The following is a 16049-nucleotide window of genomic DNA, read 5'->3' on the forward strand; positions in this document are numbered from 1 at the left end:
AAGAACTACATCATCAATATAGTACCCAGTAAGAGTGGTTTATAATGTATGATTAAGAATCATCTTTCATCTTCCGCTTAGGTAACGGGTAACTATGCCCTTTATTTGGTCTCGAAACAACAGAATCAATTCGTCAACCCATTCCATCCACCCCATAACTATTAAATATAAAAAGTGAAGAATAATACCTTGACTTAGAGCTTAGGACTTTCATCTTTAGGAAGTAAGGCAATGGTGTTTTAGGTGTAGGGATGAAAAGGTTTTTCTGATAGGGGAAGGTACATATGAAGCTCAAGTAGGTTACTTTGAGTGACAAAGTCAACAAGCAACAGACTAAATGGCTAGGGTGAAAGTCGTTGCTTGTTGGCTTGCTTTCCCGATCAAACCTTGGCGAGCAAAAATCAAATTATTGATCCTTTAGGATTCCAAAATCTTACTAAACCATATTTAGGAGCAACAATCAGCCAAGACCAAATCAAATAGATCTAGGACAAGCGAAAAAACAATATCCCAAATCAAATAGCTCTAGGACAAGCCAAGAAACAATATCCCTAAATTGGCATAGTTGTATCTTTCAATGTGGCATCTGACACACATCCAATACAATTCTGCAAGCTAATTATTAACCATTTCAGTAGTCTCCTCTTTACACTAATCAATAAACTCATCCACAATGCAAACGGAACTATCATATTAGAAAAAGTTGCTTGAAATGATTATTTATGATTCTCATGTTTATCAGGAGAGGAATATAAACAAGGCAAAAAGTGTTTATTTGAAGTATTTCATATTGAGAACACCTCTTTTACTTTCAGTTATTTTACCTTTTCTATCATTTGTCATTGTCTACACCACTCCTGATTGCATCAATTAATCACATATTTTGGAACTAACTAAAATATATTAATACCATCCAGTTATCACGATATATGTCACTATCCTTTATGCAACATAGTTCTTGTAAGTTCATTATAATAGATTTTGTGCCCAAGTCATTGTATCTTTCTAATTTTCTAAAAAGATGTAACATTGAAATAGGAGAAAGAAGGAGTGTCGAACAAAAGAAGGAATTGAGGAGGAGAAGCAACTCAAGAAGGTTGTGTCGGTTGAGGCTAAAAAATTGAGCCCTCTCCTTCTAATGAATCATTTAAGTTTAAAATACATTGAAAATAAATTTCAGCCCCTCAGTACAAAACCTTTCATAACTTCACAAATACATATTTGAATTTAATGAAAATTAAAAATTAAAGTCCTAATATGCAGTCTAGCTTACTGCATATTTATGAAAGATATTTAGGAATGTTAAATGATCAAACTACTCTACATCGGTATTTTAACACTCCCCTTTAAGTTGGGGAGTAAATGTCAAATAAACCCAACTTGTCAAAAAACTCCAAATGTTCATGTCTTCCGAGAGGTTCAATAAACATATCACCAAGTTGATCAAATAACTTCACATATGGAGTAACTATTTTCCCTTACATGATGACGTCTCTAATGAAATGGTAATTGACCTCAATGTGTATAGTCCTTTTGTAGAATATAATATTACTGACTATGAAAATGGTTGTCTGATTGTTACACTTCATAATCATAGGCTCTAGAAAGTGAAATCCAAACTCAACAAGGATAGATATCACCCACGTAAGTTCACTATGTAAGCTATCACCCTATACATTGCTTCGACACTAGATCCAACCATGATTGTCTATTTCTTATTCTTCCAATTCACTAGGTTACCTCCAACAAAGCAACAATACCCAGTAGTGGATCTCCTATTTATCTTGCACCCAACTTAATCTGTATAAAAGTATCTCTATACATCAATCTTCTCATAAGGAGTATACAAAAGACTCTTTCCAAGTGCACCTTTCAAATATCTAAGAATCCTATGAGCAACTTCTAAATATATTTTCTTTAGGTTTTTCACAAAAATTGGCTGACCACTCCCACTGCAATTGATACATTTGACCTAGTAATAGTGGCATAATTTAACTTTCCACTAAACGTTTATACTGTGTCTTATCCTTGAGTATATGACTCTAAGGATCATGAAAGCTAATATTAACTTTCATGGGAGTATCCACTCATTGTGCAACCAAGAGTCCATAGTCTTACGACTTATCTAAAATGTATTGTCTCTGAGATAAAACAACACCTTGCTTGCTTCTAACCACCTCGATACCATAGAAATATTTTAATGTCCTAAATTATTTCTTTTATTTGAAATTTTGTTGCCAGATATCTTTTCACTTGTTTGATTTCTTCAAGGTTACTTCTAGACAATACAATGTTATCCACATACACAACCAAAATAATAATCCTAGACTTTCTTTTTAACAAAAACATAGAATCATCACAATGGCAAAACCCAAACTTCATAATCACATTGCTAAAATTTTTGAACCATGTTTTATGACTTCACTGAAGTCCATAAATAACCTTCTTCAATCGAAACACTTTCCTATCTCCCCCTAACATACCCAAGAGGTTGCTCCATACATACATGCTCCTTTAAATCACTTTACAAGAAATACATTTTTAATGTCCAATTGAAATAATGGTCACCCTTTGTTTATAGTCACAAAAATCAAAACAAATATGGAGGTACGTTCAACAATTGTAGAGAACATTTCAAAAACATTAATACCAAATGTTTGGGCATATCCCTTTGCCACCAACCTAGCCTGGTATCGGTTAATGGTCTCATCAGCTTTGTACTTAAATTTGTACATCCAATGATATCCCAAAATGGTTGCCCTTGTAGGGGCATTATAAAGACTCTACATCCCCCTAAACATCGAAACATTCATCTCCTCATCCATTACTCATTCTACTCAGGTGAAGCCAAAACGTCATGCACTGAATGTGGTATAGGAGAAAGATAATGATAATAAGGCAAACGACCTATAGGAGGGTGACAAAAAATAAAGGACTCATATTTAGATATACAATGTGAAGTACATGACCTTTTACCTTTTCGAAGACCAATGAACAAATCCAAGTTAGACGAAACTAAACCTGCGAGAAAAGAGGAGGATGGTTGGTCCAAGGGGGCTCATGAGATGGAATCTCAAGAACTTATGGTGCTAATAGTAAACAGAGAGTGTGTTGACTATACACTTGGTGCATCCATAACATCAATAAATGATTGATTATCCAAGAAAATGAAAAAATGATGCTGAGATTCAATAAATGAACCAAAATATGGTGTATTTTAAAAAAAAATGTGACATTAGCAGAAATATATGTTTTATGCTTAATGGGATTATAACACATATCCTTTCTAATTACGTGAATACCCAGGAAAACACGCTTAAAAAAACAAGGAGACAACTTATGAGCAAAGTTGGCACACAACAAAAATGAAATAAAGCAAATAAAAAAAATTAAATACTTGTAGTAACCGACTTGTAGGAGGAAGGATGAGAAAACATTTGTAATAGCACACTCGCAAGGGAGAGTTCCCACAATCAGTGGCTAAGAAGAGAATAAATAAAAAAATAAATACTAAATACCAAAAATAGTAAAAATGAAATAAGTAAAGTATATAAAAATAAATAAATAAAACATTAAAGTGCAAATCTCATCACCATATTCAATTATTAAGCATCACATGTAAAATAACGTAAAGTAAGAATAAATAAATTGATTATAATAAATTATATAATTTCTATTTTAAAAATTTTCAATATGTAAATATTTAAAAATTTATAGTTTAGTTTACTATCATTTACGATTTTATACTATATAAAAATAACTAAATGCTTAACCGATTACATTGTACACCTTTAATTAAAAAATAATTTAAATAGGAGATTTAATAAAAATTAACTAAATGATTAAATAACTTAATTTCTAAATCTAAATTATTAAAAAAATAAAAATCAACAAATTGAAATCAGAATAAATATTTATTTTTGTTATTAAATAGTTTAAATTATTTTACTCTAATCATAATAATTTTAGATCATTATTTCAAATTAATACTTATTATGTTATGATTTAAGTATAGTATGTACATTTTCTATTGGTTGAAACTAATTGATTAAATTATTATTTTGTGTTTTGTATAGCTTAATCTAACAAAATAAAAAAATGAAAAGAAAATGTAATTATATATTTGTTATGTTATGATTTAACCAAATTAAATTATTTTAATTCTTAAATATTTTATAATTTAAATATATTTATATTTTTCTTATAGTTTATTATTTACTATTTTCTAATTGTTTACTCTTAATCATACAAATATAAGATTTTCTATCAGTAGTAACTAATTAATTAAAATATTTATTTTGTGTTTTGTATAGCTTAATCTAAAAAATAAAAAATGAAAGTTAATAATTAATATTAATAATTAAGTTAAACAAGAAATTTAAGAACAAAAAAGCTAAATGATTAAATTATTACATTGTATAATTTAATGTAAAACAATGTAAAGTAAGAAGAAATAAATGGATTACTATTTAAATCAATTTAATTCTTACTATTTTCTAATTTACTGTTATTTACTATTTGACCAATTTAATTAATTTAATTTAATAACAAGATAAGTGAATGATTAACTCATTACACCGTAAAGCTTACTCTTAAAATATTTTAAACACAAAAATTAGGTAGTGTATTAGAAAAAAATTAATTTAATTTTTCTACATTTAATTCAATACAAGTGTATTAGTTAATTGTATAGATGAATTAATCGATTATTATTTTCAAAGTCAAAACTTTAAAAATAAAAATAAATAGACAAATTAAACAAACATCTATCTAGTTCATAAATGAAATGAAATGAAACAACCCAACATCACTTGCATTTGAGGCACAGTGGATCATCTTCTCCCGACAAGAAAGCTTGTAGGGAGAAGGGAGACATGAAATATTTACAGAGAGATGGAGGATAATTTCCAACCAGCTATAAGGGGACGATCATCAAACCCTAAACCCTAAACCCTAAACCCTAAACCCTAAACACTAAAAATTATAAATATTAGTGTTGTAAAACAAAATCAACCATCAAACTACAGGTTTGACCGATTTCAGTTGAACTTGGTTGATTTTAAAACTTAAACCCTAGACCAATTTATAGTGGAATCGAACCAATTCGTTGGTTCCTTATATTCAAGTATAAGAACCGGTAAAACCGATTTCATCCGATTTGCCAATCCGGCCCTTTTTCCTAGTGGGGCTTGTAGAAAGTCAATTGGGGCTGGATCCGGATCTATATAGATCCACCGGGTAAATATCCAAATTCGGATCCTAAATAGGGGAACCTCATTTCTCCCTTATTTCTCCCCTCCCCTTTAAGATTCTCTCATTTCGTCATTTCACCTCATTTTTCTTTAATTTTTTATTATTTTATTATAAAAATTCAAATTCCAATATTATCCATATCCGAATACTATCGGAACGGATCGGATCCAAATATCCGATTTCGCATACCGGATATCCGAAATCTGATCGGATCCGGGGTCCGGGACCCGGATGGGATCCCTTCCCGTTGGATCTGTTACTGCCACTGCCAGCACTAGATGCCAGCCGATGCGGGCATTGGACGGGGGGAGTCGTCAGTTACAAATATGATGCATTATACGCAGGGCGCGCATGTTAGTGTCCCGTCTTTGTGTTTACCTATCCTTCGAGTTCTGATTTTGTATCCACGCGTTCTTCGCGAGGAAAAGACTTAAAAAGACCGATTCTAGGGCTTTTTATGGTTCTCTTAGCTGCTTCGTCGTCCCTTTGGCTTCGTTCGATCTCGATCAGCTGGTCAGCCTCGCGCGCTTTTCCTTCTGCTGTGAGGGATTGGTGAGAAGCTCGAGGATTTCGTCGCGGAAGCGGCGATTGTCTCACCAGGTAAGGTCTTTTTGTCGAATTCGTTTCAGAAACAGGCTGGTTTTGTGCTATTTTCTTTATGTTTTATGATTTTGGAGGTTCGCTCGTCTTTTTTTCTGCTGTGAGTTTGGGGATCTGGGTTTTCGTTACTCATTATTTGAGAAATTCCCAAGCCTATGCTCCGATCTGAGTTACTCATTATTTGAGAAATTCCCAACGCCTATGCTCCGATCCGAGTTATTCATTATTTTCTCCCCCCTAAGCCTAATTTATTTTGATTTATTCGTTTTTTCGTTCTATAACGTCCTAGGGTGGTGGGATCTGTTCCAAATATTATCATCAGCATCATTCTTAAACTGAAAGCATTTTTTTTCCCCTTCTCGTAAGATTAAATTTTATCTCTTGGCTTTTGTCCTTTGGCCTCATCTGCCTTTTTTTTTTTTTTTGCGGTCCTGTACTATCTGAGTTGATTTAATCGCAAGTTTCAGCCATACCGTTTTATGAGTCCTGGGTTATTGATGAAAAGAAAGCGGAAAAAAACACCATTCCGTTTGACACAGTATGAAGGTTCGTGGGCTGTCGTATTCCCCAGGTCCGAAATCCATGTTTGCTTCATTTGAGTAAAATGTCGACTATCTGATTTTGCTCTTTTTTCCCCCTTTACTTCAGTCCCCCCTTAATTTTGTGCCTTAGAACTAATTGCTGTATCTGCTCAATGGAGGGTCTTGCGAGTTCATTTTGTTCTTGTTTGGAGGTCTTATTCTTTTTACTTTTTTAGCTTTGTCACTGTTGTGGAAGTGATGCATTCTTTTCATATTGTTAGAGATATCTATCATCTCCAAGTACTAATGTGACATGGTGTCTATACCACATTAACAAACAGAATGTTGTTTTGCTCTTACCTCAATTTCATTTATAATTAGAATGCTGTTACGACATATACTAGATTTTAATAAAATAATAGAAATTAATACTTGGTCTTAGCATGACTCTAAGCAGACAGTTGAAAGTTTTTTCTTCATGAAGTTCAGGAATTGATGTTTGTGATTAACCTACTACAGGGTGCAACTCCATCCAGCTTTCTTGTTGGATTTCTCAACAAGCAATGCGAGCCTATGATAATGCTGTAACTTCTGAAAATATCTAACAACCTCGTGTACTATTATTCTTTGTCAATGGTTTATGACAATGGAAGCCATTCACCTTTTGTTTGACTTGTCAGATGCATCGTGGGTATTCAGACGAATATGATGAATACGAAGAAGACGAAGAACGTGAAGGAGCTGAATATGAGGATGTAGAAGAGGGTGAGGAAGAGGAGTATGAAGAAGCAGATCCACAGCCCACTCAGGAGGAACTGGAATATTTGGAGTTGAGGCAGAGCCTAAAAGATGCTGTAAGGAAGAAGATAAAGAAGGAGGCTGCTGCTGTTCTCGGTAATTCTCAAGAGAAGAAGAAGCTGCCACAAGACAAGTGAGTAATTACCTTATTTGTCTTCATTTTGTTTCAGCATACATGTGGTCGGATTACTAATTTGAGTTAGACATTTACCTGCCACACCTGAATTTTAACTCATAGAATATCGGACATGATGCTCCTTCTTCAAGTGTTTTTTTTTTTTTTTTATTACTTTCATCATTTTAATATTCTGATTCCTGTCATATTATCATGCCCTCAAAGAAATACTCCTAAGTTTACAAAAAATATACACACTTTGAAGGGCCTACTATCAGATTCCTTATTTTACATCCTATACACTTGTACACGTTCCAGATATCTTGGGTACAAATTCTCCAGCTATAATTTAAAAGCATATAATTGTCTAAACAACTCAACTCGTACACCTATCCAATCTCCTACTTATGACTCCTTAGGTGCTTCCGCCCACATATGAAACAAGCTACCCAACTCCCTTATTCTTTTGAAAAAAAAATCTACATAGGTGGGTGAGCTATTGTATAATGTGTTCTACTCCTAGGCACTTAAAAATTCCAAACCAAATAGGAATTTCAAAGCATTATTTATCACTACAGAAGCTGACACATATTCAAACCTAAAACTTATACATGCTTCTATAAAATTTACCATTTAAACCAACTCAGAAATCTTGCATACCTCAACCATAAGCCAAGTCCATATATATACTCATGCAAGAATCATTCCATTAACACCGATGAGTATTGTCTAATAATAGCATCGATTTCAGTCCCTCGCTGAATGGGATGCGCCCCCATCCCATGTAATTTTCTCTTTTTAATACAATTCTCAGCACTATTTCAAAAAAATAAAATTCAGCATCATTTAAAAAAATGTAAAATAATAACATCGATTCAACATAGAGATTTCATGAAGATTATTTAGCATAAACATGAATCCAGTTCATCCTTGACTTTTCAGTTGTACAGTTATAAATGCTTCTAGATCTCGTGAAACATACAATTTTTTTACTTATAACACTATCCCATGATATGCCCTCAATGAATACTCAACCAGGTCCATACTTCTCACTAAATTTGAGGCATCTTTACCTGTGTTTACAACTTGTGTTAACTTTCCATTCCTTATTCCTAATTAACACCTATGTACTTGTATTCCTTTACACACACATATCCCTATTGATTGTTCAACAAGATCCTTATGCCTCACTGTAGATGAGGCACAACATTTCCAGGGTTTATATAGTAGTTGTTCTACTCACACACATACCCTTGTTGATTTTCCAACAAAATCCTTATTCCTCACTATAGATGCACAACATTTCTAGAGATAGTAGTTGTTTTACTCTCACACACATCCCCCTGTTGATTTCCCAACGAGGTCCTTACGGTTCCCTTATGCATACACATACCTTTTTTTTTTTAGAAAGGATGATTTTATTAAAAGAGTGAAAAGAGAGATACAAAATCAAGGGAGCAAACCCTTACCAACGAGAGATTGAAGGGTAGCTGCTTGTTTGACAAGAACATCAGCAACTGAACTTGTGGATCTTGGGATGTGGGACCAAATACAATCATAGTGAGAAACATTATTCATAATTTCAAAATAGACATCCCAATAGCGCCAGGGAGGGGCAGAAGCGTGAGCATACACATACCCTTGTTGGGCCAACGAGGTCCTATGTGTTCTCTGTATGCTTCATAAAGCTTCATATCAAATATCAATAGTCTATATTGTCATAATTTATTTGTTCCTCTCTCTTTCTGTCCCTTGTTCTCTCGCTCCCTCGCTCTTTAAATAAGGAAAGCATCATTCTTATGTGGTGTATCTAGGTTCAATGTTTTCTTTTGTCTGTTTAATTCACCTTGTATTGTGGTCTTGTCAGCCACTGAAATATTTATCTTTATGTCTTATCATTTCAAACTTTCCACAATTATGAACGGCCAAGAACAGTGCAAAAAAAAAAAAAAAAAACGAAAGAGTGGGTTGGAAGTCATAGTGACTTGAAAATGTTGTTGGATATGGATCCAAACCTGCAATTGGTCAATGGAGGCTGGAACAGGGTGAGTCTAGGAACATATGTAGATGAAATTTTCTATTAGAAACAAAAATAGTTATCACCTGTAAAAGTACATATATTTATTTTTTTAACACAAAAAGATGGTAAACGAAATGGTGAGTAGAATGCCTGGTAGTCTGAATCATGTGCCAGTTGTTGATGGAACCATGATAAATCTAGCTTCCTGGTATTGCATTTGGTGTGGCAACTTTGAAACCATCAGCAGATAATGGAGAAAAGTTGGAGTGTCAATGTGTTTTTGTCAAACTGTTGAGAAAAGTGGAGCATGAATTTTATTTTCCCATATTTGATAGAAAAAACTATTTCCTGGCCGTGTTTAGCTTTAGTGGAAGAACAACCTCCTTGTTGAAATTCGTGAGTATGGTTTTCCCTTTTTAAGCCACTCAAATAGCAGAACTTTGGTGTTCACAAACTTTGAAAACTTATTTTTCTAATGGTTAGACTTGCTTGAGCTGTTCCACATAAAGAGCCATTATCTGACTGCAAGGAGGTTGGGACTGGTAATCTTCTCTGTACCAATCGTAACCCACAGTTTTTTTTCTTTTGAACTTATGGAGTTTTCCGGTAAACCAATAGCGAATAATACAGTAAGAGGGAAACACCCAGCTTTAAATCGCTAGAGGAAGGGGGAAGCATTCTCCCACAATTGCTTCATTGTGTTTGACACCATCCTTTGCAGAAGTAAGGGAAATGCTATTGACAGTCCTCTAAGCATGCTGCCTTACTGCTTGTAACTTTGATAGAAGTGCCACCACCATCAAATATATATCTTAGCCTTCAACAGGAAGGAGAGTTCTTTGATGGTCAATTAATTACTATGATGAATCCCGATCTATAATCACCAGTCTGAGAAACATTGTGAGCATAACTTAATACCTGTTAAGAGTGCTAGCAATTTGGCTTTAGCTGAATCACAGTGACCTGCTTTCCGGAGAAGGCAAGTTTATTTTTTTTGAAACATTAGTTGACTTTATTACAGATCAAACCTAAAGGAGGGCATTAGTCCTCTTACAGAATGAGGAGAGATTTCCATTACTATAGAGGTTTTAGAAACTCCCTATTTGGCCAACTTATCAGATACATTATTTGCATTGCTAAGGGCGTGCTGCCAATCTGTGTGGAGAAGGTCCAGAGAAGGAAAGTTTATCACACCATTCTGATCATGCATAACCTCCCAAAACTCACAGGGTCTGGTTATTTAGAGAGCTTTAGTCAACATTTAGTTTTAGCCAATTTTATCGTGGAGTCCATGGAGATGGGAGCACTTGGTCTTGATCTCTGTAGTGTACAAGTGATATTAAAACCAGGGAAAGGAGGAAAGATAAGTAGAGCATGCACCTTGTTAGGATGGACTGAAGGGTCTTTTCTGCTACCCCCTCCCTCCCTCTCTGTGAGTTACAAATCTGTGCATTATGCTCTTTTGATAGTTGCCATAGGATTACTGCAATGGTTAGTGTCCATAGTTCTTTGCCCGTTTTAGGAAATGACGCCGATTGATGCTCTGATCGTGGAGGTCTTCTATGGTGCTAGGGAAGCATATGCTGTACTTAGATCTGCTAAGGATAATCATACGATTTTTCTTCATCTTTTACTGGATTTGGATAGGCTTCTGGTTTCTCTATTGTGGTGTTCCCTCCTTTTCCTTTCACTAGAAAAGTTGTAAGTTCCCTCCTTTTCTTTTTCTCTATTGTAGGCCCATTATTTCTTTTGAATAGGAAAAATATTACATCCTCTGTCAATAGCTCTCAGAAGATTATGGGTTTTGTATTGCGTAGCCAGTCCCAGATCAGGTCCATGATAGCTTATCTGGACAGGAATCATGTGAGGAGCTTTATTTATTTAATTAGTTTTTATAAACATTGACAAAAGGGGATTTTTATTGAGAAAATGCTTCCAGAGGAGAGTAAAAAGGATCATATTACATCTAGTAAAGAAAGCAAGAAAACATCAAGACAGAAAATCTGATAAAGAAGAGAAACAATAAAACTCAAGCATGAGGAAAGCAATGTTCAGTAATGAGATGCTGCTGGTCCACCCCTTCTTTAGCCAGGAAAATAAGCAATGCATCAGCAATGTTAATTCCGCTCACACTGCAAGTCCTAGACAGAGATCAATGTCTGATGGTCTTGCCAAAAATTATGAAGAATTGCCTAGGAGGGGCTTTTTTTTTCTCCAGTGAGCCAATTGTCCACTGCCTTAATTTCTTCAATTAAGAGGAAGATTATCTATCCACAAAAAGTCCAAGTCCTGAGAAAGGGCCCTAATCTCCATTACTGTGGAATCACACTGCCAAAAGTACCGGAAGGAACAAAGCAAGGTGATGGCTAGTAATGGTCGATTATTGAACTCCATTTCTTTCGGATTAGTGCTGCCATAAGTTGAGCAGTTCCAATAATTTCTCTAAAGACAGTATTGTAACTGAGGATGTGGTGACTGGAACTCAGGTCTTGGCTTGGTCCTAGTGAAATCTTGGTTGGTTTGATTTTTCTGTAGTCCTGATGCTGAACTATGGGCAAGTCTGTGGGTCTCATAGTAAAAATACGAGGGGAAAGTCTGACCCCTTGCCTAACCCCTTCAAATCTGGATTGATCTGTTAAGTCGCAAAATCATGCCCCTTTTGAACAGTAAGTGCCATAAAAGATAGAGTTATCATAATGCAGTAATGCAAAATTTTCAGGGAGGAATCTCTTTGTGAAGAAATAGTGACATTCCAGGTTGCGCGTTTAAGAAAGCAGGTGCATTTTTTTTATTTTGAGAGGAGGAAAAGTAAACTTGAAAGAATGGGTGTTTCTTTCAAATGGATTTTTTGGACAAATCTAGGCGAGGACCATGTACTGATGGGGCTAGGTGTGCTCTTCATGATTTTTTTTTTTCTGTTGCAAGTATAAAACAAGCAAGGAGGATACCCTCTTCCAACCATTGCTTTAAACACATACATTAGTCTGCTCTAGTTTTTTTTTTTTTTTTTTTTGGTGGTTAGTAGATGGGTGTAATTATTTCTTTTAATTGTCAATGGAGGGTCTTGGGATGTTGTTACTTTAAAACAAGTAACTTCCTTTTTCAAGGAACATGGTTTTCTTTCTGGGGGTAAATCATTCAGAAAGTTATTTAATATCCAAGTCATAAGGGAGAGTGTAACAGATTGACTTTTTGCATAATGGCATTGCGAGGTTTCTTAAAGTGACTGCTCTGGTTGAAGAGTCTTAGGTGTGTGTAAAAATATTCTAAAATAGTTTTTTTGTTTTGAAAATAATATTCTAAAATAATTACAAAACAAAAAGTATATGAAATTCTCTTCTTTTTAGTTAATGAAAATCTTGCTATTTAAGAAAAAGTAAATTACGAAGATTTAGTGGAATTCATACTCTGTATGTGCTGCAGTTATGGATCCTTCTTTGGCCCTTCAAAGCCTGTTATTGCTAAAAGAGTAATTGAAGAAAGGCGTTCAATAATTGAAACCCAGCATCTTCTTGCATCTAAGAAGACAAACTCACAGCCTGGGGTACGTACCACTGCTTTTTTTTGCTTCAATTCTTCTGCACTCGTAGAATTTCTTTATTTGAAATACTTATTATCATCTCTACTGTCAGCTCAAAAAGAGTCATGCTTCAACTTCCACTGTAACAAAAAATGGTGTAAATCGTCCACCGAAGGTTGTTAATCAGGTATGAACTGTTAAATTGTTTAATATATTTTTCTCTATTCTCTTAATCTAGTTTATTTATCAGACAGAATTTGTTTTTTCATGACAGACGAAAATGAGAGCTCAAACACTGAAAGACAGCCGAGACTACTCATGCCTTCTCTCAGATGATGCAGAACCTCCTGCTCCTCGAAATATTTCTGTTCCAAGTTCTGGTATGTTTTTTATGTCTCAGACTTAAAAGATCATTCAAGCATACTTGCTGCCTACATGAAGAGTATGCTTATACTGTTCTCTGATGTGGAAGATGCCCGGCCGCCTCAAGTGCCACAAAAGAGCAAGCCGTTTACGAGCAAGCCTCCTTTGAGCAAATCACCAGTGAGCAGGCCACAAATGAACAAGCCACCAATGAGCAAACCTGCTTCTAGGCCATTATCCAATGGGCATCTGGACAGAAATGGTGTCTCAAAAAATCAGTTGCTTCAGAGTAAAGATAGTCAATTAACAAAAGCATGTGTTGTGAATCGGCTAGAGAGACCCTCAGTTGATCAGAGGAAAATGCTTGGAAGTAATGCAAGCAATGGTCCTGGTCGGCCTGCACTTTTAAAAAGTACCATTCAAAAGGTTGTCCCACCTGCTCCAAGTAAGAAGGTCAATCCAGGGAGTTCAAAACTCTCTGCATCTCTGCCTCTGAAGGCACCCTTTGCAAAGGCTTCGTCTTCAATACACAAGCAGTATTTAGAGCAGAAACAGGAAATCCGAGTATCAGAAAAGCCTAAAGCAGGGCCAAGACAACCCATGCCGTCTGTGAAGCCTCAGGTTCACACACTTTTTTTTCTTAATGGATACATGGGCAGGATGGGAGTAGGATTCTAGTGTGATGTATTGGGGTTTAGTCTTATAGTCATCAATTTTCATATTGGCTTTTGCTGGACTACTATATGCTGCAAGACTCAGTTATTTAGTTATAGTAGACTTGTTTTTATTTCCTCTCTACGTTTTGCATTGCTTCGTTCCTCCTTTTTTTTTTGTTTTTGTTTTCAATTGAAACCGTTTGTTTTGGAATATGTACAGATGAGGCCGCCTCCTAAACAAGTGGCAATGCGCCCCATGCAAGATACTCGACCAAAGAAAAGGCCTGTAAATAGGGATCTTGATGATGATGATGATGATGATGATCCTATTAACATTATCAGGAGGCTGTATGGGTGAGCTCTCTCTCTCTCTCTCTCTCTCTCTCTCTCTCTCTCTCTTTCTCTCTCTTCCCCCTCCCCCTCCCCCTCCCTTAATTTTATGCCAATACCATTTGATGGTGTAATCTACAGGTAAGCCACCACTGAATTACTAATGCAGCTTCTTGTTGCTGCTTTCTAGGGCTCTTTAAGTCGTGCAAATTTATTTTTTTTACATTAGTTTTTTAGCCTGACCCTCCCAAATGGCTTCACTTTAGCTTCTGAGGCTTTTATACTCGGAACTTAAAAAAGAAAATTTGAGATATCCACAATAAATATTTCATGCCATGATACTTTGACTAATTATAGTGAAAGAATAAAGGAGAATGTTTGTTACATTTGTAGGTACAATCCTTCTCATTTCCGGGATGATGATGATACTAGCGATATGGAGGCTAATTTTGATGACATACAAAGAGAAGAGAAACGGAGGTAAGCAAATAATGTCTTGTAATGAATCTGTGTTTTTCTCGATTAGTGTGGTGAGAAATTGAGAACTATTGCTGACTGTCTAGACGAGGAAGGTGTTACTTGCTAGCACTTTGCTGCGGGTATCTCTGTTCCTCTTGCATCATGAGGCTTCAGGCTTATCAGTTTCTCATAAGTTAATGGAAGCTTTTCAATTTCTTTTGGAAAAAACGTACAACGAGTTTATAGTTAGATTTTCACATGCATTTTAACTTGGCATTTAGCATATAGACAAGCTAAGACTGGCTATAGTTTGACAAGTTACAGGCTGGAGTCTGGCACATGTTTACTGATAATCATCTCATTGAGTATAATCAAGTTCCAAGTTTTGTCTTTATCTAACGTGGACATTGTCTTCCCTCTAGTGCAAAAATTGCTAGAGAAGAGGATGAAAGAGAACTCCTCTTGATTGAAGAGGAAGAAAGACTGGAAGCAATGAGAAGAGGAGCTAAGAAACGGAAATTGGCCCAACAACGGTGACCATCCACTTGCTTTTCCTTGCGGAAGAGAGAAAAGCCATTCTTTTCTTCAGTTTGTTCTCGTGGTTTATCCCCCAGTGATTGACCGGGAGGGGTGTGGGTTTTAACAGCTCAATATCCTTTTTGCTTCACATTTTCTTGCTTTCAGGAATGGTGTAAATCATTCAGTAAGTATTTATTGCTAATAATGAAAGCTAGAAGATAACCCATTCATGGTGATGGAACAAAGAACTGCTCGCAAAAATCCGGCGCGGGTGGTGCTACCGGAGGGCCTCCAATCGTGAAAATATGCCCGTTGGAGATGTGCCCTTTGACTGGGTGTGGTTGCTTTAAGAACAGAGGATGGTTGTTTGCAAGAAAAGCAAAACCAAGGTGGGAATCATGTAAATACAGGAATTTTACGTTGTAATGACAGATGCGTTTCATTATTTGTTTGGGTGAGCGGGCCATAGGTTAATGAACAGGTCCAGACCCAGATTTCTCAAATAGTAGTTGCCAAGGGGCCGGAGTACCCTATTTCAAATAGAAAACAAAGAAAAATAAGCTAGAGTATGTGATGATATGAGGTGGTTTGTAAAGGAAAGCCGTGAGTAGCAGCTGCTGCCTGTGTATCTGAAAGATGGTTTGTTTCTGATGATTTCTTATTGGTACAAATCTTATTTGGGAACAAACCGACTTGAAATATACAAAAGCTGTTTCTTACGTATCTGTAAGTCAATAGTCTGGGGTAGGGCTAATGACATCATTTGAGACTATGATGGTTGGTTTTGTAAGGGGGGTTAAGTGTAATTTGAAAGATAATTATTTTTTGTGTTAGTGTGTAGTGGGAAATGATTTTTTTGTGTTAGTGTATAGTGAAGAGTATAGTGGAAAGTATA

At 35.5% G+C, this 16049-nt stretch overlaps 1 protein-coding gene across 2 annotated transcripts; it reads left to right on the forward strand.

Annotated features, from left to right (window-relative positions):
• The first annotated feature begins 5675 nt into the window (after nt 1–5675).
• LOC137965965 (uncharacterized) lies at nt 5676–15384 on the forward strand. 2 transcript variants are annotated; one of them, XM_068812380.1, is made up of 10 exons: nt 5676–5853; nt 6894–6958; nt 7055–7305; nt 12731–12851; nt 12940–13014; nt 13102–13207; nt 13300–13811; nt 14067–14200; nt 14570–14656; nt 15058–15384. In XM_068812380.1, exons 2-10 carry the CDS (start codon nt 6938–6940, stop codon nt 15170–15172), a joined length of 1422 nt encoding a protein of 473 aa, XP_068668481.1. In that variant the 5' UTR covers nt 5676–5853; nt 6894–6937; the 3' UTR covers nt 15173–15384. The 2 variants fall into 2 exon arrangements, with proteins under 2 accessions (XP_068668481.1, XP_068668483.1); XM_068812382.1 differs by lacking the exon at nt 6894–6958.
• The last annotated feature ends 665 nt before the right edge of the window (nt 15385–16049 follow it).

This window comes from Aristolochia californica, unplaced genomic scaffold (assembly GCF_029961685.1).
Source record: "Aristolochia californica isolate CCGP_79_NKW_82.1479 unplaced genomic scaffold, dmAriCali1.0.hap1 SCAF_5, whole genome shotgun sequence".
Classification (NCBI taxonomy): Eukaryota; Viridiplantae; Streptophyta; class Magnoliopsida; order Piperales; family Aristolochiaceae; genus Aristolochia; species Aristolochia californica.